Genomic DNA, 23,057 nt, shown 5'->3' on the forward strand with positions numbered 1-23,057 from the left:
ACACGAGCCTCCTCTACCCCTCTTCATCTAACCCCACCAGCATAACCTTGTATTCCTTTCTCCCTCATGTGTTTATCTAGATTCCCAATAAATGCATCTTTGCTATTTGTCTCAACTATTTTCTGGGTGAAGACGTTTCTCCTGAATTCCCTATTGGATTTATTAGTGACTATCTTATATTTATGGTCTCCCATCTAAGTGGAACATCTTCTCCACATCCGCCCTTCCATAATCTTAAAGACTATCAGATCACCCATTCTAGAGAAAAGAGCCCCAGCCTGTTCAATCTTTACTAATAGTTATAACCTCTCAGTTCTCGTATCATCCTTGTAAATCATTTTTGCACCTTCTCCAGTGCTTCTATATTCCTTTTATCATATGGAGGAGAGAACTGTGCACAGTAATCAAATTGTGGTTTAACCAAGGCTCTATACAAGTTTAACATAAATGGGTTGTATCCCCATTTCGAGCTATGCCAGCTGCTTTTAGCCAGGGTGGTGGTAGGGTGAATAAATTAGCCTCAGCAGCCTGGGTTAGCATGGAGGAAATTGGACAAGATTCCCATTCCTGCCCACTGCCTGGTTAGTGACCTCTGCTGGGAAGTGTAGATTTGTGGAAGGGGGGAGGCAAGATTGGGCTGGACGACGATGTTGGCGCTCACTACCTAGGAGTCACTCATGAATCATGGTCACTTCGGCCAGGTACCCGAGGGAGGGAGACTGGGGGGGGGCCCACTCATCCGCCCGTTGGACACGTACCCAGCGAGGCTTCAGCAGCAAAGTGGAAGGGACGAAAATCCGACGCGATGCTAAATGCGTGACGGGGGCCTGGTTGCAAACAGCGCGCGCGCGCGCCGGGGCGCTCGAGCGCCCTTTGTCTCGAGCGTTCCAGAAGCGACCGTTAACGGCTCCGGGGAGAAGGGGGCTCGCGCTCTCTAAACTGCGGCTGCGCGCCCCCGCTCGGGCTCAGTACCTCCGTCGCTGAAATCCCTCGCTATGTTGCGCTTCGGTCTGGAGAGCGGGATTTGGTCGATCCAAGCGTACAGTTCCTGCAGGGAGTCTTTGCTCAGCTCCGTGGTCATGGCAAGCGCTTGGCGGCTGCGGTGTAACGGAACGGGAGCTCGCGGTTTTGTTTTTACCGTTAGCCTTCCAGCTCAGGCTACTGCTGGAGGTGGCTGTGTTTCCAGCGCGTTGCTTGGTTACCACGGAAAGTGGTGCGTGTACGGTGTGCCAAGAAGTGCAAAAGGTGCGTGGGGAGAATGAGCCGAGCCAAGCTAAATGCACCACCAATGTATTGCACCAAGGTAATCCCCTGTATTTACAAAAAAAAGTTCTTTGCTAGCCCTTTAAGCTTATAGAACTCTTTTAAAAAAGCCTGTTCAACCTCTTACAATCGTTTTTTTAATCAGCTCACATTGCATTCAGACGTCCTTCTAAGCGGACGTGTCAAACCATTAGGAGTGAGACTCATTTTGGTTTGAAAATGACTTAGTTTGTTGTAACCATCCTTACAATGGCTCTATGGTTTTGATCACAAGTCTCTCACTTATTGTTCACAAATCTACTTAATTAATCTACAAATTAACTGGACAGAATAAGGTTGGGGGTAGGGGTGTGTTTGGGGAAAACAATTCTATTAAGTTAAATTATTGTGTGACCTCAACATTCAAAGGGGATGCATTTACTTCCATGCAATCTCTCTCATAAGATTTCGTGGCTGCTGCTCAATTGCCAGCTCTTTGGATGCTAGAAATTTAGGGTACATTTACACTACAACTGTAGAATCGATGCGAAACAAAATGACTTTGCATGGCCCTGCAATTACACTATAAATGCAACCCGAAACCAGAGTCAGGACCCACCAAACACCGGTCCATCGAGAAGATAGCGTCACTCTGCTTTGCCCTGGAGTCAACTCAAGTCGTTAAACTAGATTTATACGCCACGGCCTGGAATTTCCGGTGTATTTGCACCCAGATACACAAGCAAATCAAATGCACAGCTAAAAAAAATTGCTGACTTTTGTAAGTTATTTATGCAGGTACAATTCGCCCAAATCGCCTCCATAATTATGCACAAGTTTCCTGCAATTGCACTTGCTCAGAGATTCTCTTCAAATTACGATCAGATTTTCCAGGCAGAGCAGGAAACAGTCCTTTTTCTGGTGTTTCATTGCGATTTTTTTTGGGCGATTTAAAAAAATTATCCTCACCAAGTCCTGCACTGTGTTTTCTGTTTCTTTGATTGGATTTTTATGGTACAAGTGTAAATCACATAAAAAATTGAAAAGCTTCTCTGATTGACGGTTCTGAAACATGCTACACCTAATATGCGTAAATGATGGTTGAATGAGTTGAAACTTTAATTTTCATACTTCAATACACAGTACGAGTTTAGCATTTTCCTTGGGCCTCAATTGTTTTACGTTGATTTACGTCCATTTTACGTTTGGATCTATTTGTAATGAGATTCACAGGAAATTTAAGCGTAACTTGAATGACAGAATGAGTGTGGGAATGGGTGCATTTTCAGGTCTAACTTCCGAGTTGTGCCTACAGGGAGAAATTCCAGGCCCCACGTTTAGCGGCAGTGCAAAATCACAACCGCTTCCTGTTGACATTAAACTTCTAGTATGACTGCACATTCAGGTGCACACCATTAACCTCCTGAACCACCTGCTCCTCTCCTTGCTGGCAACACTGCATTTACATCTTGAGACTCTAATCATTTTGCCATTAAAAGAACAGGTTCAATTAGCGGGCTTTTAATGTTTCACTGCAAACTGTATAACATGAGGAAAAAATCCTCCAAAAACTAGACAAAAATTCAGAAAACCAAACATTTACTGCATGGTTTACATCAAAAATTTAAAAAATGTATAGCCTACTGAAATGGAAAGTGTTCCATTCGCTACCCTGATGAGCAGTCACAAAAAAAAGGTTTAATGACTAACAAATCATCCAAGAAAAATACACCAAACATCATGCAACACAAGCTCAGCACTCAACACCACATCATCTTCCAGGAAGAGACAACAAGCATCTGGGTGGGGTGAATAAGCCAGCACCAATGACCCATTTAAAACTAGGAAAAGACACTGACCTTAACAAGTAGGGCCACTAGCAGGACCCTCTGTCCCAGCCTAATCAGTCAGTATCTCATGGACCAATAAATATGCTAAATATGCACTGCTCCTAACACATCTATAGCAACAAAGGTAAATGTACCAATGTACACTCTTGAAAGCTCAGTGTAATCAAAGTGTACTTCATTTTCAGGAATACATAAATCTGTATGTAGCCCCTGGAGAAATGTCACTTCTGAATCATTTCATTATCACTGTTGAATTTATTATATATTCTGTGCAAGAAAGTACATACATAGAATTACATAATTAAAGCACCAACAGGCCATTCAGCCCAACAGGTCTATGGTGTTTATATTCCATGAGCCTCCTCCCACCCTATCAACATATCTTTCTATTCCTTTCTCCCTCATATACTTACCTAGCTTCCCCTTAAATGCACCTATGCTATTCGCGTCAACTATTCCATGTGGTAGCAAGTTCCACATTCTAACCACTCTCTGGGTAAAGAAGTTTCTCCTGAATTCTTTAATGGATTTATTAGTGACTATGCCTTTAAATTATTAAAAAGCACCACACTCTTCAATTAGCTTGAGGTCCACATTCCAGAACAGAACACACCAGAGACAAATCTAAAGCCATTAGTAAACACTGCCATCAGTAGCACCAGTCGGACATTCAAATACTAATGGTTCCCATTTCCAACTTCACTTTAGGTGTTGCATACACAGCATCGAAAGGTGAATCAGGAAAATAGCTGCTGCCAAATTATTGCTAGGTTCTGTGCAATATTCCCAGTCACTGATGGATCCAAAAATTTTTTTTTTAAATTTTGTTGTAGAGCATTTTTTGAAACAGCTCAGAAATGGAAATAAGTGGCAAATTTTAACCAGCACTGAATGTATGGTCACTCAACTGTGAGGGACTTGAAACGGCCATTGGCGAGAAAAGGTCGCAATGTAATAAATGTACTGTGCGCATTCCAAGTTCTTTTAAGATATTTTGCCCCACATGAAGATTGGCCAGTTGCATGAGGTTCCAAAGAGCCCCTGGTGCCCTTGGAACTGTACCTTAACATGAGTCACACCTTCAGGAGAGGAGGGAAGCAGCTGCAGAATACTTTTTATTTTTAAATTTAGAATCATAGGCGACACCTCTTGCTTTAGGTTCTGGTGGTTGCCTGAAAGGACAACTCATACAATGTACTGACATTCCCAAGAGGTGAACAAAAACATTACAATTAAAATAGTAAATATTTTGAAATGGAAAATTAGATTTAAAATGTCCTAAAGTTCAAATTAAAGGCATAAATAACTTTGTGGTTCCATATATATGACCTTAGAATTCTACTTTTAAATTGCACTAATCATTTTTTTTTATAGAAACTCAATGATTTGGGTTCAGTTGTACTTCTGTACTTATGAGCAAACAGATGAACAGAAATAATATACTTAAAAGAAATGGTAGTTATACATTATTGCAATAAAGTACAGTATTTATTTGCTAAAGAAAATAAATAACCCATTTCAAACTGACAAATATTCATTCAGTCCAGCTGAAAAAGTGCATACAATTTAATTAGGACATCTCCGTGGGATTAGGCACAATGGATTTAAAATCAAATACTAAAACGCGATAATAATTGACATCACAATTCACCAAATTTGGATAAAAATCATGGGAAAATCTGATTAACCTTTCACAACATAAAATCGGCAGTAAGTACTTGGCACTGACTAAAATGGTGGTAGAGAAGAGTTTAAAAAAGACAAACATTCATCTGTGCAACAGGTAGTTTCCATGAACAGGGACAAAGTCTGTTAAAGGCTTTTTGCTTTCAATGAGGATATTCATTTAGAAAAAGTGCTCACAGTGATTCTGCTTCTGAATCTACTCAAAATGGCATTTATTTAAAGCAAATTATGGGAGGCTCCACCTCCCCTCAATCATCTGATGTGATTAAAGGCATTCTTCCCAGTTCAAGCACCATGAAGAAATGTCTAAAAGAACTTATATGTTCCCATCATAATGTTTCTATGTACCTTTATTAGCTAGCAAAAATACTAATTCAATTTAGAAATTTACATTATTTTTTCCTGTTAACAGTAACATTTTTTAAATTAAAAAGTAAAGTAATTCAAGCAAAACTTCAGTTCATGGTTTCTGCACCAGATACTGAAATGTATTTTCCCCCTGAATGAGCTTTTGGTCAGATTTTCCAAAACCTGTGCTTAATTGTGAATGCCAACTTAAAACACAGAACTTTAACTCCTGTAATGGACACCAATTTTGCTTTCAACCATTTATCTCACATCTTCCAAAAACAAATGTATGCAAACAAAAGCAGATCATTAAAACATTGTTCCTTGTATACAAATGGACAAAGCACTGGTAGATGACATACAAGTAGAATTATAAATACATTCTATTCCATTCAAACTTTTTATATTTCAAGCATTGCCATGATTCTGTGATTTTGTCAAGGCTCAAAGTTGATAGGAAATAATGTACATTTTAGTGAAGAGCTCTAAACTGATCTGCATGTGCTTATTTGGGTTTGGATACTTTGTCTTAGGGCTGTAATCCAAGTTCAGTAATCAAATCCATGCAAGCAGACTAAGATGAGCTGTGCAATTTACACTTCTTGGTCTTTGTGTGTGTGTGTTTTTTTTCCTAGTAAATGATAAATTTTTGTCCATGTACAATTTTACTATTTTTAAATGAAATGGTGTAATATTGGTGAAGAGACAATGGTATGACAAGATCCCGCAAGTAGCAAGGGGGGGGGGGATGAATTAGCCATTAATGGAGGGTAATTCAGATCATGGGTCATTTAATGCTAGTTCACACTGATGTGCAAGTAAATCAGTTCCAATATGAAAGGAATCTTTATGAGGCAGTACTCAGACATTGGGCTAGTTTCCTTTTCTGCTAATTGGAACATATTTTGGACAGTTTTAGTGGCAAGGTTTAGATTGTGGCCAATTTCATAGAATCATTATATGGTACTGCACAGAAACAGGCCATTTAGCCCGTTAAGTCTGCACCAGTCTTTTTCGCCACATGAGCCAGCTAGTCTGAATCCAACCAGCATAAATGGGGTTTGTGTGACTGATTCTAAATTTGCCTTAATTGGATCAATTCAGATTCAATGGTGCAGCTGGACAGTTAAACTCAAAGTTCTATGAAAAATCCAGGAAGAGATCTGGAAAATGAGCTTCCTGATACACACCCAAGCTTAGCACTTTCTGCAAGACCAAGTCAAGCCAGACAAATGTAATACTTTATTCAATTTCTCCTCTTCACTTTGGTTTTTCTAAATGACTCCTTTGTAAATAGAAGGGTTACTCCACAAATTGTATCTCATCACTCTGTTTGCAGCAGAATCATTTTAATTTGTATAATTAAAAAAAAAAATCAGGAAAAAATGTCCTTAATAGTACCAAAGCAACAGTACAATGAAATCAGCATTGCTGGAGATGTTTAGTTTTCTTTACTTGGTTTTCTGTTATTTCAACCTAGGCACTGTATTGTTATACTGTGTTTTATGTTTTCTCCTTCGTCTTATAATTTCGTACACTTGTATGACAAGAAACCAAAGATATTTTTAATCTTCTTCCTGACATGCCAGTAAAAAGACAGCAAGTCCAGCAGTTCCACAGCTGTGCTTCTGTAATGCAATGATGTTGCTACACATTTCCTCTTCATCTGTGCCGATTTGGTGGCTTTAAAGCAACTTTTGGCTTGAAACCAACCTAAGCAGATCAAGATGATATTGGTGTTTAGTCATGATGACACTTAATATCAGACTTAGATTACAATGCAGAGCAATACATCCACAGGATGCACTGCAGCAATTCGCCAAGGCTTCTTAGACAGATCCTCCCAAACTTGCGACCTCTACCACCTAGAAGGACAAGAGCAGCAGGCACATGGGAACAACACTGCCTGCACGTTCCCCTCCAAGTCACACACCATCCCGACTTGGAAATATATCGCCGTTCCTTCATGGTCGCTGGGTCAAAATCCTGGAACTCCCTTCCTAACAGCACTGTGGGAGAACCGTCACCACACTGACTGCAGCGGTTCAAGAAGGCGGCTCACCACCACCTTCTCAAGGGCAATTAGGGATGGGCAATAAATGCCGGCCTCGCCAGCGACGCCCACATCCCATGAACAAAAAAAAACACATTTTGGTTTGTACACTGATGACTTAATTTTGCTCTTCATGTCAGCATTTCTTTCTTTCCCATTTCAGAAGTCACATAAATGCAGTTCCATTTACACTGCTATTGATGGGCACATTCAAATGTACCCAAATGACAATCTGGTCCTGCACATCTCCCCCAGAGTCAACAGTCATCACTGAACAATGCAAATTGGCTTAATCTGCAATCTGCTATCTCCCTCCCTCCCTCAATGCATCTTCCTTCCGGTCAGGTTGGCCTTTGGGTCACTCAATATTGCACCGACCCAGAGCTGGCAAGATGCAGTGGGGCACCCATTTGGAGTGTGCAGCTCACAGGCGGCATGCTGATGAGGCCCTGCCGGAGGGATTGGAAGGCTGGCTTGTGCTGGCCACCAGAGAGGCCCTGCCGGAGGGATTGGAAGGCTGGCTTGTGCTGGCCGCCCGAGAGGCCCTGCCGGAGGGATTGGAAGGCTGGCTCGTGCTGGCAGCCCGATAGCTAATCACCCTTAAGGTTTTTCATGTTATAAACAAGTGAATAAATAACATTTATTTATAGAAGTTACTATATAGCTCTTCGAAAGGAATAAAACAAATAATCACAATCTCTGTCTTTACTAAATTACTATTCTTTTGAATTAACATTTTGTCTTATTGGGCATTTAAGTAAGTTGAACAACTCAACTTACTTAAATGCCCATAAAACAGACTCTTTGGATTTAAAATTCAATTCAATTCAATTGAAAAAGGAGCTTTCAATCATGCACATAACTGAATAACAGTGTTGTTTATCTTTGAATTATATGGCTTGGTTCCTCTCTCAAGCATGTTACCTTGGAGACAAACTACTAAACAGTGCAATATTTGTATCAATTTAGAATGGTGACATGGAATTTAATTGCAGCTGGCCTATGTATTGTGACTCGATTTTAAATGATAGCTATTATGTCAAAACTAGATAAAAATACATCATTTTTGTCACAGACTGAACATTGAAGTGTCAAATAACTTGTGCTACCTTGTAGAAATCAACTATAAAATAAAAGTGCAACTAAAAAAAAATAAAAACTCCCCCATTTACAAGATATGAGCCTGACTGCAGGTCAGCTTCACAATTGGGCCAGCCTGGTTAAACAATCCAAAGTTAAGTTCACCTCCTGGCCTGGATTTGCAGTCCTCCCTTCAAATGGTTTATAAAGGTGGCACTGGCAGTGCTTTTTCTTAATTGGAGGCTTACCTGCGGTTGGATGGAGGGTACAGCCGGAAAGCCTGGTTTTACAGGAGGTAGTGGAGGCCGAGCAGTAGGCTTTACTATCTGGAAAACAAAAGCTTATTTTTGTCATCTTGTAGAAACCACAATCACTTCCTTTCCTTTTCTGCTAATTACATCCGTTTAGTTCATACAAATAGTTTAATTGAACTTTTAAAAAAAAAGTTACAACTGAAATTCTATTTGGTACTTAGTTTTGAAATTGTAGCATTTTGACTTTAAATTATGGATTCAGCACAAAATGACTTTTAAGCCTGTCTTGTGTATAGCTAGGCTAAATGTTTTAAAGACTGGATTTTGACAGATAATTCAGCTGCATAAACACATTGTGTAATATGCATATCTATACACACAATCATGTGCATATATATATATAAAAACAAACTTATTGGTACACATGCACAAAATCATGTATACAAATGTCAGCATGCCTGCAGAGACATACAGAAACACACATATGAACACATGCACACACAGTTTATTTTCCTTTAAAGTGATTCTTGAATGGTCAAATTTAGAGCAAAAGGTTTCTGGGAACAGGTTAGTTGAAAAACCTGGTGAAAATGAAAATTGATTTCAAAAGTAAATAATGAGTGATCGTGGGGTCTTGTTAAACTGGAGAAAAAAACACTTGATTGGTTTCTGTGTTTTCAGTCTGACACAGGATCATTATCACATTGAGAGTTGTCTCTTTCTATAGGTTACTATATCCAGCTCACAGTACTATCCTGTGAATGAGCAGAACTCCAATCAAAGAGAAGCAAGTGCAGTAACAGAGTGATGAGTATCATTGCACGTCAGCTTTAAAGTGGTAACTCCTAGAAATGATTACCTACCTGTTTATTCTTCAGTTCTGGCAATGGCTTTGTTGGGGGAGGAGGAGGTCTGGCCTGTAGACAAAAATCAAAAACATTTCAGGTGCGAAGATGTCTTATCATTAACTGCATAAATGTAACTTAACTTCTCATATCTCTATTCAAGGACTTGTTTTGCAGAAACAACAATGTGGCTACACTTCCATTTTTATCCTCTGAGTACTACTAGGAGCCACCAAAACAGGTACTTTGGAAATTCTTTTGAGTTTCAACAAGAAACAGGATATATTTTTCAAATTAAGTTTAAAATCTTTTAACTCAGAGGTATCGTAACAAGTCTAAAAGCAAAATGTTTCATAAAGAAAACTGAAAATGACTTTTTATTTTAAAAAAGCACAAATCATTTCATTATGGAAATATTTAATATTTTAATTTTTAAGTACAAAAAAATGCAGCTGTTTCCTGCCACATAAGCTCACTATACTTAAAACATAGAGAAATTACGTAATTATATCACCAGTTCTGCTGACTTAATTTGGTGATATTTCTTCATCAGTTGTGCAGTAGTCATAAGCACAAGGGACCAGAGATTCACAAATGAGTGTTGCCCTCATTTTCTTTCCAATCATATTTTAAAACCTGATGAAAAAATTAATTATAAAAATAGAACAAATGGATTAGACTTTTAACACTCACCGGCACACGCAGAGCTGGAACTGGTTTGGGAGAAGGGATTGGAGGTGGTACACTCGGTTTTGCGATTGTGCGCTAGGGTCAGAAAGATAGATTTTAATTTCCTGTTCTAGATTCTACTTGAGAAAAATGATCAAAATAAAGCCAGCTAAACATGCACAAAAATATGGTTGTGGCCATCAGGGGATTTTACAACTTGGCTGGATTGATGTGTTCATAGAGTCAGGCAGGTGTGAATAAAGTGAGCCTAAGAATGGACTCGGACTCACCCTCACTGTATTGAGGGGGGACATCCAGACAAATGGATGGAGTATCTGAATGTTAGTAAAAAGAGAATGGGGAATGGCAAAATTGTAGGTTCTTATAACTGCTTAAGCCTTCAGTAGCAGTGTTTAATCCAGTTGTACTATTAGGATCGATGATATAAAGACTAAAATAAGTATGGAAGTGACTCCAAATGCTCACAAACTTATTAAATAGAGAATATACCCAATTGGCTACAAGGCAGTAATCTAATTGAGGTCATAAACTGCCAGAGTGAAACACAAGCAGTTTATGACCATCATCTGAATCTTAATATTAAACTACAGTTTTGAAAATCCCCCCCAAAGAATTTTTTTTTTGAAGTAAGGCTGTGAAATTTCTAGGAAATGGTCTTGGGACTTTTTATTTTGCTAGTAGTGACTGTGAAGGCAGATTTGGCATTCTTAAGTCCACACTGAATAGTAAAATGATTGTGATGCAATAACTACAAGTTTGTCAAATGATAAATCAGTTATTTACCAGGAAATAATAGCCATATGTATGTGTAATAAATTCACAAGTAAAATTTTGTGACATTATTATACCTGCATAGGTTTTGCTGTCTTGCTTGTAGGAAAACTCTTGAGGGGGGCTGGTTTTGGAGGCTACAAGGAAATAAAAGTAAAAAAAACAAATAAAACCAACTCAGGCAGATGGCTGAAACTTTATTTATAATATCCTCACTATCATCTCAACTTTTACTCATTGGATTTTATTAGAATTAATAGCTTATTCTGACACATCTATAAGATTTTGGTTGCATGTTTTTTTCCCCAAATAATTAACTTATTTTAGATTACCAAACATACTTTTCATTTCCTTAAGTATGCACATTATGAACAGTTGTTGTGCAGCTATTTTTCATAAGGTTGAGCAGAAGAAGCTTAATATTGAAGTTCCAAGTTCTGTTTACCTGTTATCCATACACAACCTTAGCAACTACACTGACACCAATGAACAGATTTAAAGTAACCAATTAAAATGGTCCACAGAATCATAGGCATGACAACAGCTACAGAACCAACTACATTTTTCTTAAATCACATCAAATCTTCAATGACGGTGATGTAATTGCATAACATTGTCTAACTAGCCCTCTCATTTTATAATGCTTTCTAAGCAATAAAATATATTTTTAGGTCTGGCGGGGGAGTGTTAAATTGTTAAAAATGGGAAACATGACCCCAGCCCACCGTGAACGCACCTACTTCTGGTTTAACTGGGGCAGGTTGGGTGTCGGCAGAGCAACCCGCTTTCGAGAGCCGGGTCACTAATTATATGTTAATGAGGCTCCGTGGCTCAGATTTTGTCAGTCATTTGGATTTAATGCCTTCAGCGCGGGGGTTTCCTACAGCAGCTAAAAGGTAGGTGAGAACTGTCGGATATAGCAGGAAAGTGCTTTTCTAGCACTGCTTGTGGGCTAGGAGGAGCAGGAGTGCTTCCCATCGGTCCCCCAAGCAAATGTGCTGCGATTCTCTCTTTTTTCCCCACCACCCCGATCTCCAGACCTCCCCCCAAGATCTGATCACCATCCCCCCCCGATCCGCTCCCTCCTCCCCCTCTCCCCCCAATCTGCTCCCTCCTCCCCCGCTCAAGGAATGAGAAGAGGTCATTTGACACATCAAACCAGTTCCATCCACAGATCTTGTACTTCAAAATTATTGAGAAATAAGTAAAGGACTATAGCCCATAAGTCCTGGATACCATTAAGTTTGAAGAGAAGTGGTGCCAAGCTTGCGTATTAAAAGCTTATAAATTATAGGCGAAAAGGAAGACTGAATGAAGTAAGGAGTTCTATGGCCACCGATTTCATCCCCCTCTATGGCCAGAGGCTGAACTAGACTGTTCGCAACCTCGTTGTCCTATTTGACCCTGATATGAGCTACTGACCCATATCCTCTCCATCACCAAGACTGCCTACTTCCACCTCCATAATATCGCCCCGTCTCGGCCCCTCCCTCAGTCCATCTGCTGCTGAAACCCTCATCCATAGAACCATAGAAAAGATACAGCACAGAAGGGGGCCATTCAGCACATCGTGTCCCCGCTGTCTCGAAGAACAACCAGGTGCCCATTCTAATCCCACCTTCCATAGCCCTGCAGCTTACAACACTTTAGGTGCAGGTCCAGGTACTTTTTAAAAGAGTTGAGGGTCCCTGCCTCTACCACCAATTCGGGCAGCGAATTCCATACACCCACCACCCTCTGGGTAAAAATGTTTTTCCTCATGTCCCCTCTAATCCTTCTGCCAATCAGCTTAAATTTATGTCCTCTAGTTCTTGAACTCTCCGCTAGGGGAAACAGGTACTTCCTGTCTACTCTATCTAGGCCCCTCATAATTTTGTACACCTCAATCAAGTCTCCCCTCAGCTTCCTCTGCTCCAAGGAAAACAATCCCAGCCTATCCAATCTCTCCTCGTAGCTGCAATTTTCAAGCCCTGGCAACATTCTTGTAAATCTTCTCTGCACTCTCTCCAGAGCAATTACGTCCTTCCTGTAATGTGGTGAACAGAACTGCGCACAATACTCCAGCTGTGGCCTTACCAGCGTTTTATACAGTTCCATCATTACATCCCTGCTTTTGTATTCTATACCTCGGCTAATAATTCCGTATGCCTTCTTCACAACCTTATCTACCTGCACTGCCACCTTCAGGGACCTGTGCACATGCACTCCAAGGTCTCTCACTTCCTCTACCCCTCTCAATATATTCCCGTTTACTGCGTATTCCCTTTTACTGTTTGCCCCCCCTAAGTGCATTACCTCACACTTCTCCGGGTTGAACGCCATTTGCCACTTTTCCGCCCACTCCACCAACCCATTGATATTTTCTTGGAGTCTACAGCTATCCTCTTCACTATCAACTACACGGCCAATTTTTGTGTCATCTGCAAATTTGCCAATCATGCCCCCTACATTCAAGTCCAACTCATTAATATATACCACAAATAGCAAGGGACCCAACACTGAGCCCTGTGGCACACCACTGGAAACTGATTTCCATTCGCAAAGACATCCATCGACTTTTACCGTTTGTTTCCTGTTACTGAGCCAATTTTGGATCTAATACATTTCCCCGTATCCCATGGGCTCTTACCTTTATGACCAGTCTGCCATGTGGGACCTTGTCAAATGCCTTACTAAAATCCATGTAGACAACATCCACTGCACTACCCTCATCAATCCTCCTGGTCACTTCCTCAAAGAATTCAATCAGATTTGTAAGGCATGACCTTCCCTGAACAAATCCATGCTGACTATCCCTGATCAAACCATGCCTTTCCAAGTGATAGTTTATCCTATCTCTCAGTATTGATTCTAATAGTTTGCCCACCACCGAGGTAAGACTGACCGGCCTATAATTGTCCGGCCTTTCCCTCGTACCCTTTTTAAACAATGGTACTAGTTTGCAGTCTTCCAGTCCTCCGGTACCTCCCCTGTATCTAGCGAGGATTGGAAAATGATCCTCAGAGCATCCGCTATTTCCTCCCCGGCTTCCTTCAATAGCGTAGGAAACAATCCATCCGGCCCTGGTGACTTATCAACTTTCAAGGATTCCAGTCCCTCTAGTACTTCCTCTCTCGTTATGTTTACCTTATTCAATATTTCACACCTCTCCTCTTTAACTCCTACGTCCGGATCATCCCTTTCCTTCGTAAATAAGGAGACAAAATATTCATTTAAAACCCTACCCACATCCTCTGCTTCTACACACAAATTACCCTTATCATCCCTGATAGGTCTCACCTTTTCCTTAGCTATCCTATTGTTCTTAATGTACTGATAAAACATCTTTGGGTTTTCTTTAATCTTACCAGCTAGTACTTTTTCATGCCCTCTCTCTACTTTCCTTATTTCCTTTTTTACATCATCCTTGTACTTTCTATACTCCTCTAGACTTTCTGCAGTATTTAGTTTTCTGTGACAGTCATAAGCTTTCTTTTTCTGCTTTATCTTGCCCCGTATACTTCTAGACAACCAGGGGGCTTTAAATTTGGCAGTGCCACCCTTTTTCTTTGAGGGGACGTGTCCGCATTGTACCCATAGAATTTCACTTTTTAGTGCCTCCCACTGGCTTGCCACTGATTTCTCAAGTAGTTGTGTCCAGTCCACGTCTGCCAAATTACCTCTTAGTTCTGTAAAATTTGCCTTCCCCCCAATTTAAAACATTTACTCCTGATTTAACTCTGTCCTTTTCCATAATAATGCTAAAACTAACTGAATTGTGGTCACTATCCCCAATATGGTCACCCACTGTCACTTCACCCACTTACCCATCTTCATTTCCCAGGACTAAATCTAGAATTGCATCCCCTCTTGTTGGGCTTGTCACATACTGGCTAAAAAAGTTCTCCTGGACACCGATCAAGAATTTTGCGCCCTCTGTGCCCCTCACGCTGTTTGAATCCTTATTGATGTTAGGGGACTTCAACTACCCTACTACTATTGCCTTCTTATTTTTGCACTTAGAAATTTGCCTACATATTTGTTCTTCTATCTCCCTTTCGCTATTCGGGGGTCTATAGTACACTCCTAGTAGTGTGACTGCCCCTTTTTTATTTCTTAGCTCAACCCATATGGCCTCGATTGATGATCCATTTAGCATATCATCCCTTCTCATAACTGTAATTGATTCTTTAACCAATAATGCTACCCCTCCCCTCCTTTTATTTTTAATCACCCACTCTATCCTGCCAATTATCCCCCTCTTTAAGCCAGCTTTCCATCCTCCATAAACTTCAGCTCATCCAAAGCTCTTCTGCCTGTATCCTGACTCGCACCAAGTCCCGTTCACTCATTGTCCTCGCTGACCTACATTGGCTTCTGGTACAGCAACGACCCAAATTTAAAATTCTCATCCTTGTGTTCAAATCCCTCCGTGGACTTACCCCTCTCTATCTCTATAGCCTCCTCCAGCCCTATTACCCTCCCAAGAACTCTGCATTCCTCCAATTCTGGACTCTTGTGCATCGCCGATTTCCTTCACTCCTTCATTGGCAGTCATGCCTTCAGCTGCCTAGGCCCTAAGCTTTGGAATTCCCTCCCTAAACCCCTCTCTCCTCCTTTAAGACACTCCTGAAAATTTACTTCAGGTCACCTGTCCCAATATCACCTTATGTGGCTTGGTGTAAAAATTTATCTGATAACGCTCCTGTGAAGCGCCTTGGGGCACTTCACTATAGGCGCTATATAAATGCAAGTTGTTGTTTGAGGTGCTGAATGCAATGAGTCTTGATTTCAACAGTAGGGAGGTGGAGTCTGAGTGACATATTTGAAACTTGAACAAGAGAAGTTCACAGGAGCAATGACTACAGTTGAATTGATAAAATAAAGATTTTTTTTTAAAAAGAGAGGCAGAATTTGGAGGCTAGAGGTGAGAAAAAGATTGCTCATCATACAACAAACTTTTTCTTCTTTCATGTGCAGGAATACAGAAGAGGCATTATAAAAGCTCCCTCAGATATGGCAACCTTGTGAAGTTCTGGAAGGTCTTGGACGTTAGAGGATTCTACCAATGAATGACTTGTAGGAGATGTAGAAGAATACACAATTGTATTTAGTACATGATGTAACTGTGTCACAGAAGTTGACTATGATTAAATATAGTAGAAGTGATACATAGCAAAGATTTTGGAACCAACAGGAAAAAGCTGAATATATAACGGTAATGGATTTACCTGAGGTGGAGCACGGTTGGGTATCACCGTAATCTGCAATTGATGATCATTGTTTGAGGCAACAAGTAATGAATGTTTTACACGTGGGCTCCTGTTGCTAGGATACACTATAGAGTTGGTTCTGTCTTTTCCTTCAACAAACATTGGATTTGATAAACCACATGAACTTGATTTTATTTGTCTGCAATGAAATTAAAATGTAAAATTTATGTCCAACATTTAAACCCAAATCAATTACCATCATTAATGTTGGCCTCCTTCTCTCTGCTTTGGGAGTGGTACCATAGCCTAGGTAATTTTGTTGTTGCATTAATACACTTGTAGGATGAAACTGCAATATGCAGTATGAAATTCCGGTGGCTGCTACTTTAACAAAGTAACATCTGTGTAATATAAACAAATTAATCATTTAATTATAATAGTGGTCAGATGAACTCCTTCCTATGCTAACTTCACAATGCAAATTCAACCCCACCCCTTCACATTTTTTCAGCCAGAATTAAACGTAATGCCATTAAGAAAAGATCTTGTGTTGTTTAAGATATTAGCCATATGTGGCTAATTGGGAATGGAGATGTGGCTGATTGTATTTTTGATTAGTAAATTAGAGTAATTGACACCATTCTTGGGCATATGATCTCAATACACATTCGCACGACATATGCATGTGTACTTTAACCTTTTTGTATGTTTGTTGGTAAAATGGTAGCACGAAAGGCAGAGTGTGTGAGTGTTCTTGATTGTTGTGTAGGCTTCTTTGGTTAATGCTTATTGGTTATCTGCTAAAATGGTGTGTTACACTGGTGAAAATGCCCTACTTCAGCAATATGAAAAGACCAATAACATTGTATGGAGAGGGGAGCTGTGATCACGGTCAGCTCAACTAATCGGAGTAATCACACTAGGCCAGCAGAAGAAACCAAGCAACAATGAGCAGCTCCAACAGGGCACGTCATGACAAATGGCAAGCAACATCCAACCATGTTCTGGATGGAGAGCAAGGGCGGGTCTGGCGCGTCTTGATGTGGGAGTTAATATTCTGAAGAAGTCAAAGTGCCGCTCGCAACAGCTGGACAAAAATCGGGAAGTTGCATTAAGATGTGCTGTCTGATCAAATCAGGCCTGAATTCCAAACTTTTATGAAAGACAAAACACTGCAAAGTTTCGCACTGAATGGTTGTAAATGTTTGTTAAATATATACACAAGATACATTTACCTGTGTTGTGTGTAAGGCGTTTTCTACTAAAATTAGAGAATGTGGCTAGAACAGTGTTGCTGTAGCTACACCGCTGGTTAGTCAGTGATTTCAATTGAATAATCCTGGTCTAGACAAAACAGTCCTCGTTGACATTATATACCCACAGTTCTTTACAGAAAAAAAATTCTTATGCAACTCAGGAGGCTGAAACAAGTGTTTGCTTTACAGACGGACCGCAGAATTAGAAACAAAACAAAAAAGATCAGTTTTTAAAAGAGAAAATGAATAAAAGTTGTGGTTTACAGGTGGCTTTAGTTTCCTTGGAAAGTACAGATGTGAAGAATAGCTAATTTGCTTCAATATGGCACTTCAATACACTAGAGTCAGGATAGCTACATAATTGACTCAAACCCAATTCTGATTAGTGCAAATTCAAATATTGCATTCCTTTTATACATGATTCCTGAACTACTATAAAATGTTCCAGTTAACTTGTTATGTAATGTTTGCTCAGATTCAGGTGTATACATTTAAGGAAGTACTCATGTTTATGGAAAAATACTACTGGCCATATTTCTCCCAATTGCCTGTAAGAGGAAAAAAAATGGTTGTTTTAAGTAGTTGTTTTAACCACACCCAGCCAACTCCTGTGCCTAAAATGGTGTGAGAGAGGTACACTTGCAACAATAAAACCTCAGACTAACAGTGAGCAATACCACAGAATTAAAAAATGTTCAACAACAGTGACTGAAGTCAGGGGAAAAAAGGAGTTCTCACACAGTACTCACATTTTGTTTGTATATTTCTTCATTAAGCATCTTTTATAATACAGAAGTGCACCACTTATCAGGATAAGTAAAATTATGAAGGGCAGGACCACGGAGAGAATAATGATTGTAGCAGCATTTCCCACTGAAAAGAAAATTGTAAATTAATTCATCTCTGCAAGTACAGTGTGAGAAACTCTGCCCATTGAGCTATACAAACAAAAGGCAGAATGAAGTCCTTAACACACCTTCCTAAAAATGATTTGAAACTTTGATAACGACGACAAAAATCACTGGGATTCTGTCCAGAAAACAAAAATCCTTTGTTGGACACACTGGTGCTTCAACGCTCCATGTTATGGGGTGGTACAACATGAGTTTACTCTTGTGATTTCCCACACAATGAACTTCTGAGCTCAATCTAAATGTGAGGAGTGAGGCAAGCACATCCACACATATAGCATGAGAAAATTGGGGAGGGACAGCATGAAAAAATTGGAGGGAGTAGTGCCAGACCAATAAAGAATTTTTCTTAGTAGCCCATCAGTTCAAGGGGTGAAACATTTGGACCCCCCCACCCCCGAAACGAGAGGTCACAGATTCATATCCAAGGATTGTACAACAAAGTTATCTGCTTCAGCCACAGGTACTAAACAGGACACTGAGTGGAAGAGTGTTTCTACCAGGCTGGTCATAAAATGGCATTGATACCAGTTGTGCACAAATCCATATCATAGGAGCAGGACACAATTAGTGGGAATCTTCAGAGGAAAAAAAATCAATTCCAAGAAATTCAGACATTTTGAACTAAATTTAGTCTTTAAACCATTTAGGATTAAACAATTCTTAAGCGTGCATTGCAAAAACTTTTTTTTTAAATGGGAAAATGTTTCTTAATTGACAGTATTAGAATAAACTAAAAATGTTCATATTACAATTTTGATATGGATGCAGAAATGCTAACTGCATTCCTAATAACAGTAACTGGACTTTTTGCTTTTGGTGAAAATGGACATTTTTAGAGACCTATAATTTTTTATCCTAAAATGCATTTTTGTGTTATGGAATGAATATTGTTCAAAAATAATTTCTATAAACAAATAATATGCATTGGCTAATCAAATGAAACAAATTCAATAATCTCTAGGTCTATGATTTACTTTTTTTAAAATCAAAGGTTACAGTTTGCATTGGAACTGGTAGAAAGTAATTGTGCAGAAAATGAATAGCCTTACAGCATAATCCATTTATAGATGTGGGAAGCTATAACTTCACACATCTAAGGAGGTATGTATAAAGGTTTGTGCACATGAAGTGTCACTTCATTTCTGTGCGGTTGATTGGATTCTTACCTGGTGATAAGCCATCCTTTCGTGTAACACAATATGGTGGCGCCCAGCCTGGATCACAGTGACATTCTCTCTTGTGATTACAAACCTTAAAAACAATTCAGAAGGTTAACAACAATTTGAATCTCACCTGACATGGAATAAATTCATGTCGATAACCATCACTTTTCAATGTAATAGACAGATGTGTTACATAGTGCTACGTGCAGCTTCTCAATCTAAGAGTTACTCTCGGTAATATAGTTCATACGCCACTTAGCCAAAGCATATTACATCAATTAAAGTGATCTAGTCTCTCACCAACAGAAGCTAAAATCAACTTTGCACATAGAATCATGCAGTACAGAAGCAGTACAGCCCGTCGTGCCTGTGCCGGCTCTTTGAAAGAACTATCCAATTAGTCCCACTCCCCTGCTCTTTCCCCATAGCTCTGTAATTTTTTCAAGTATATAACCAATTTCCTTTTGAAAGTTAGTATTGAATCTACTTCCACCACCCTTTCAGGCGATGAATTCCAGATCATAACAACTTGCTGCGTAAAAAAAAAATTCTCTTCTCTGGGGTTTTTTTGCCAATTATCTTAAATCTGTGTCCTCCGGTTACTGAACCTCTGGTCAATGGAAACAGTTTCTCCTTATTTACTATACCAAAACCCTTCATAATTTTGAACATCTGTTAAATCTCCCTGTAGGAATGCTAATGAGTAGTTTGCATTGATGAAAAATGGATAAAGAATTCTACATGAGCCATACCCCATGGTTATTGCATTTGCCTGAACAGTTTCTTGATCCATAAAGTAAAAGATTCTGGCACTGACCATTGTAGCAGACCTGTAAATAGACAAATTATATATTTTATACTTAAAACAATGCAAGATCTGACCAGTCATTTGTCCAAAAATCATAAGTGAAGTACTTGCCAATGAAATCTAAAGTATCATAGGACACTTCATGGAATATTTGTGTTACATTTCCTGCTGCAAGATATGTACTATATGGTGTGCCTAGTCATTAGGTAGTGGGTGGCTTAGATTATAACGTGGCAAGAATCACATTCTACCTGTATTATTGATACATTACTTTCTCTCACCCATTGGGTTAGCAAAAGAGACACCACAAATAAAGAAAGAACCCGCATTTACATAATGCTTTATCATGTCCTTAGGACGTTCCAAAGTGTTTCACATCCAAAGAATTACTTTTGAAGTGCAGTCATTGTTGCTATGTAGGCAAATGCAGCAGCCAATTTGCACACAGCAAGATGCCACACACAGCGAATGAATGAATGACCAGTTAACTTATTTCTGCTGGTGTTGGTTGAGGGATGAATGTTAGTCAAGACACTAGGAGAACTCCCTGCTCTTCTACAAATAGTGCCAAGAACAAGCAGACAGGGCCTTGGTTTAAAATGTCATCTGAAAGATGGCACATTGGAATTCAGCAACCATCCACAGCTCACCAGTCTAATTTAAATGAGGCTCGAGGAACAATTTCGATCGGCCCTATTTGTTCCGGCACAGGGATCGTTCCCTGCGCCAGCAGGCTGGCGCTATGCTATTGCTACCCCAAGAAATTCTTTCAGAAAGATTGCTCATGATAGTTATTGCTATCACTTCTTACCATCTCATCTCCACATTTTGTTCCTGATGGCACAAGTCCAAGGTCAGTAGTTACTTCACTCCGTTCATTCAATGCAATTTTACATAATTTGTTCCCGAATAGTTTTATTTCATACGTTGCATGAGTGACTGGAAACTTGTTTCCCCTGACACAGTGCATTTTACCACATTTCATATCCCTGTGAAAAGAATAAACAGGGCATGGAGAATTGAATTGAAAAGAATGATATTTTCTAGACCTAGCTCTAATTGCTCAAGTGTTCAATACCTGGAACTCAAGTGGTTTCTAGTTAACAGATTAAAGTAATTTCTTGAAATGTAAGTAGCTTTACCATATTTCCCCATAAAATTTCTAAGCAGTGCACTAAACATTGGAACCTAGAAATTCTTGAACACATCTGAAGAGGTGTTCCCAGAGGCACAGGCTCCAAACCCAGTTGCAATAACTCATGAATGCTTAGACCTATGGAGATAAAGGGCTTGGGTTTCAATATAGAAGAGACTCTCTCGAGGCAGAGCTTTGTAGACCTCTTTGCTGCCTTCAGATCTGTTTCCATGCAGATCAATGTAAGGAATCTTACAACACCAGGTTATAGTCCAACAATTTTATTTTAAAATCACAAGCTTTCGGAGATTATCTCCTTCGTCAGGTGAGTAGTGAATGAGAGGTTCTCAAATCGCATATCTTATATTAGGCTGGGACACCATCACACCAATCAAAGGTGTCGTTGGTGTTCAGACAGGTTAGCCACGGAAAACAGTAGGTCCCAGTATGCTGAATACACAATGTGTCAAATTACACAGACAGAGAAAGAGACCCGAAAGGCAGAGAGAGAGAGAGAGAATTTCCAGTTGTATTAAAAACAGATAACTTTTTTTCCCCCTGCTGGTGGGGTTACGTGTAGCGTGACATGAACCCAAGATCCCGGTTGAGGCTGTCCTCATGGGTGCGGAACTTGGCTATCAATTTCTGCTCGACGATTTTGCGTTGTCGTGTGTCTCGAAGGCCGCCTTGGAGAACGCTTACCCGACAACGGATGAACGGACACCGCGCAACAATCGCCAGACAGGAGGGTTCCCTCCCAGTTGGGGAACACTTTAGCAGTCAAGGACATTCGGCCACCGATCTTCGGGTAAGCGTTCTCCAAGGTGGCCTTCGAGACACACGACAACGCAAAATCGTCGAGCAGAAATTGATAGCCAAGTTCCGCACCCATGAGGACGGCCTCAACCGGGATCTTGGGTTCATGTCACGCTACACGTAACCCCACCAGCAGGGAAAAAAAAGTTATCTGTTTTTAATACAACTGGAAATTCTCTCTCTCTGCCTTTCGGGTCTCTTTCTCTCTGTCTGTGTAATTTGACACATTGTGTATTCAGCATACTGGGACCTACTGTTTTCCGTGGCTAACCTGTCTGAACACCAACGACACCTTTGATTGGTGTGATGGTGTCCCAGCCTAATATAAGATATGCGATTTGAGAACCTCTCATTCACTCACTCACCTGACGAAGGAGATAATCTCCAAAAGCTTGTGATTTTAAAATAAAATTGTTGGACTATAACCTGGTGTTGTAAGATTCCTTACATTTGTCCACCCCAGTCCATCACCGGCATCTCCACATCCATGCAGATCAGCAGTCATGCTACAGGAATGCTCAGCATCAGGGGCATGGCTGGAGAAGGTGTGGCTGAAGTTGCTGTCTGTCAGAGTAATGGCACATCTGGATCATTCAGCCCTCCTGTGCAAAATTCAGATGCGCCAGAGATTTGGAAGGACCATCCAGCCACAGCAGCAGATGTGTCTGAAACAGTTTTAGAGCCATCTGAGGAATCAGCAGGAGATGCAAGGAGATCCCAAGCGACTCACAATGAAACCCAGCAGTACACTTATGCTTCACTGAGAAAAAAAATCACAGTATCCTCAAGCCATGATGCACTCAAACGCTGGGCTCTAAGAGACAAGGCTGAACTGTTTGCAAATGTCTGCAGCTAAAAGTACTTGGTCTCTCCTTGAGCTATTGTCTCTATCTGCCATTAAGAAGCAGCTGAGTGCGGGAGTCCCACATGCGGGGGCTGTGCGCGCATCTAAGC

The 23,057-nt window shown here is 40.2% G+C and overlaps 2 protein-coding genes and 1 long non-coding RNA gene across 6 annotated transcripts in view; 1 reads left to right on the forward strand and 2 right to left on the reverse strand.

Annotated features, from left to right (window-relative positions):
* Positions 1 to 1,178, reverse strand: part of spef1 (sperm flagellar 1) — a 34,561-nt gene extending 33,383 nt beyond the window's left edge. For both annotated transcript variants that reach the window (XM_067972587.1, XM_067972586.1), the window contains exon 1: positions 973 to 1,178. In XM_067972587.1, coding sequence (XP_067828688.1) covers positions 973 to 1,081 — 109 coding nt within the window. In that variant the 5' untranslated portion in view covers positions 1,082 to 1,178. The remainder of the gene's footprint in view (positions 1 to 972) is intronic.
* LOC137304108 (uncharacterized) lies at positions 620 to 17,234 on the forward strand. Of its 2 annotated transcripts, none has more exons than XR_010958512.1 (3): positions 620 to 701; positions 9,241 to 9,599; positions 15,779 to 17,234. It is a non-coding gene; the product is annotated as an uncharacterized lncRNA (long non-coding RNA). The 2 variants fall into 2 exon arrangements; XR_010958511.1 differs by lacking the exon at positions 620 to 701 and adding an exon at positions 799 to 1,303.
* Positions 3,328 to 23,057, reverse strand: part of adam8a (ADAM metallopeptidase domain 8a) — a 48,426-nt gene continuing 28,696 nt past the window's right edge. Inside the window, exons 16-25 of one of the 2 annotated variants that reach the window (XM_067972584.1) lie at positions 20,964 to 21,141; positions 20,097 to 20,174; positions 19,348 to 19,432; positions 18,017 to 18,140; positions 16,030 to 16,210; positions 10,897 to 10,956; positions 10,052 to 10,123; positions 9,377 to 9,430; positions 8,508 to 8,585; positions 3,328 to 6,839 (exon numbers count right to left, since the gene is read on the reverse strand). In XM_067972584.1, the coding sequence (XP_067828685.1) occupies positions 6,789 to 6,839; positions 8,508 to 8,585; positions 9,377 to 9,430; positions 10,052 to 10,123; positions 10,897 to 10,956; positions 16,030 to 16,210; positions 18,017 to 18,140; positions 19,348 to 19,432; positions 20,097 to 20,174; positions 20,964 to 21,141 (961 nt within the window). In that variant the 3' untranslated portion in view covers positions 3,328 to 6,788. The remainder of the gene's footprint in view (positions 6,840 to 8,507; positions 8,586 to 9,376; positions 9,431 to 10,051; positions 10,124 to 10,896; positions 10,957 to 16,029; positions 16,211 to 18,016; positions 18,141 to 19,347; positions 19,433 to 20,096; positions 20,175 to 20,963; positions 21,142 to 23,057) is intronic. The other variant, XM_067972585.1, reaches the window with a different exon arrangement.

Source organism: Heptranchias perlo, chromosome 36 (genome assembly GCF_035084215.1).
Source record: "Heptranchias perlo isolate sHepPer1 chromosome 36, sHepPer1.hap1, whole genome shotgun sequence".
NCBI classification, from domain to species: domain Eukaryota; kingdom Metazoa; phylum Chordata; class Chondrichthyes; order Hexanchiformes; family Hexanchidae; genus Heptranchias; species Heptranchias perlo.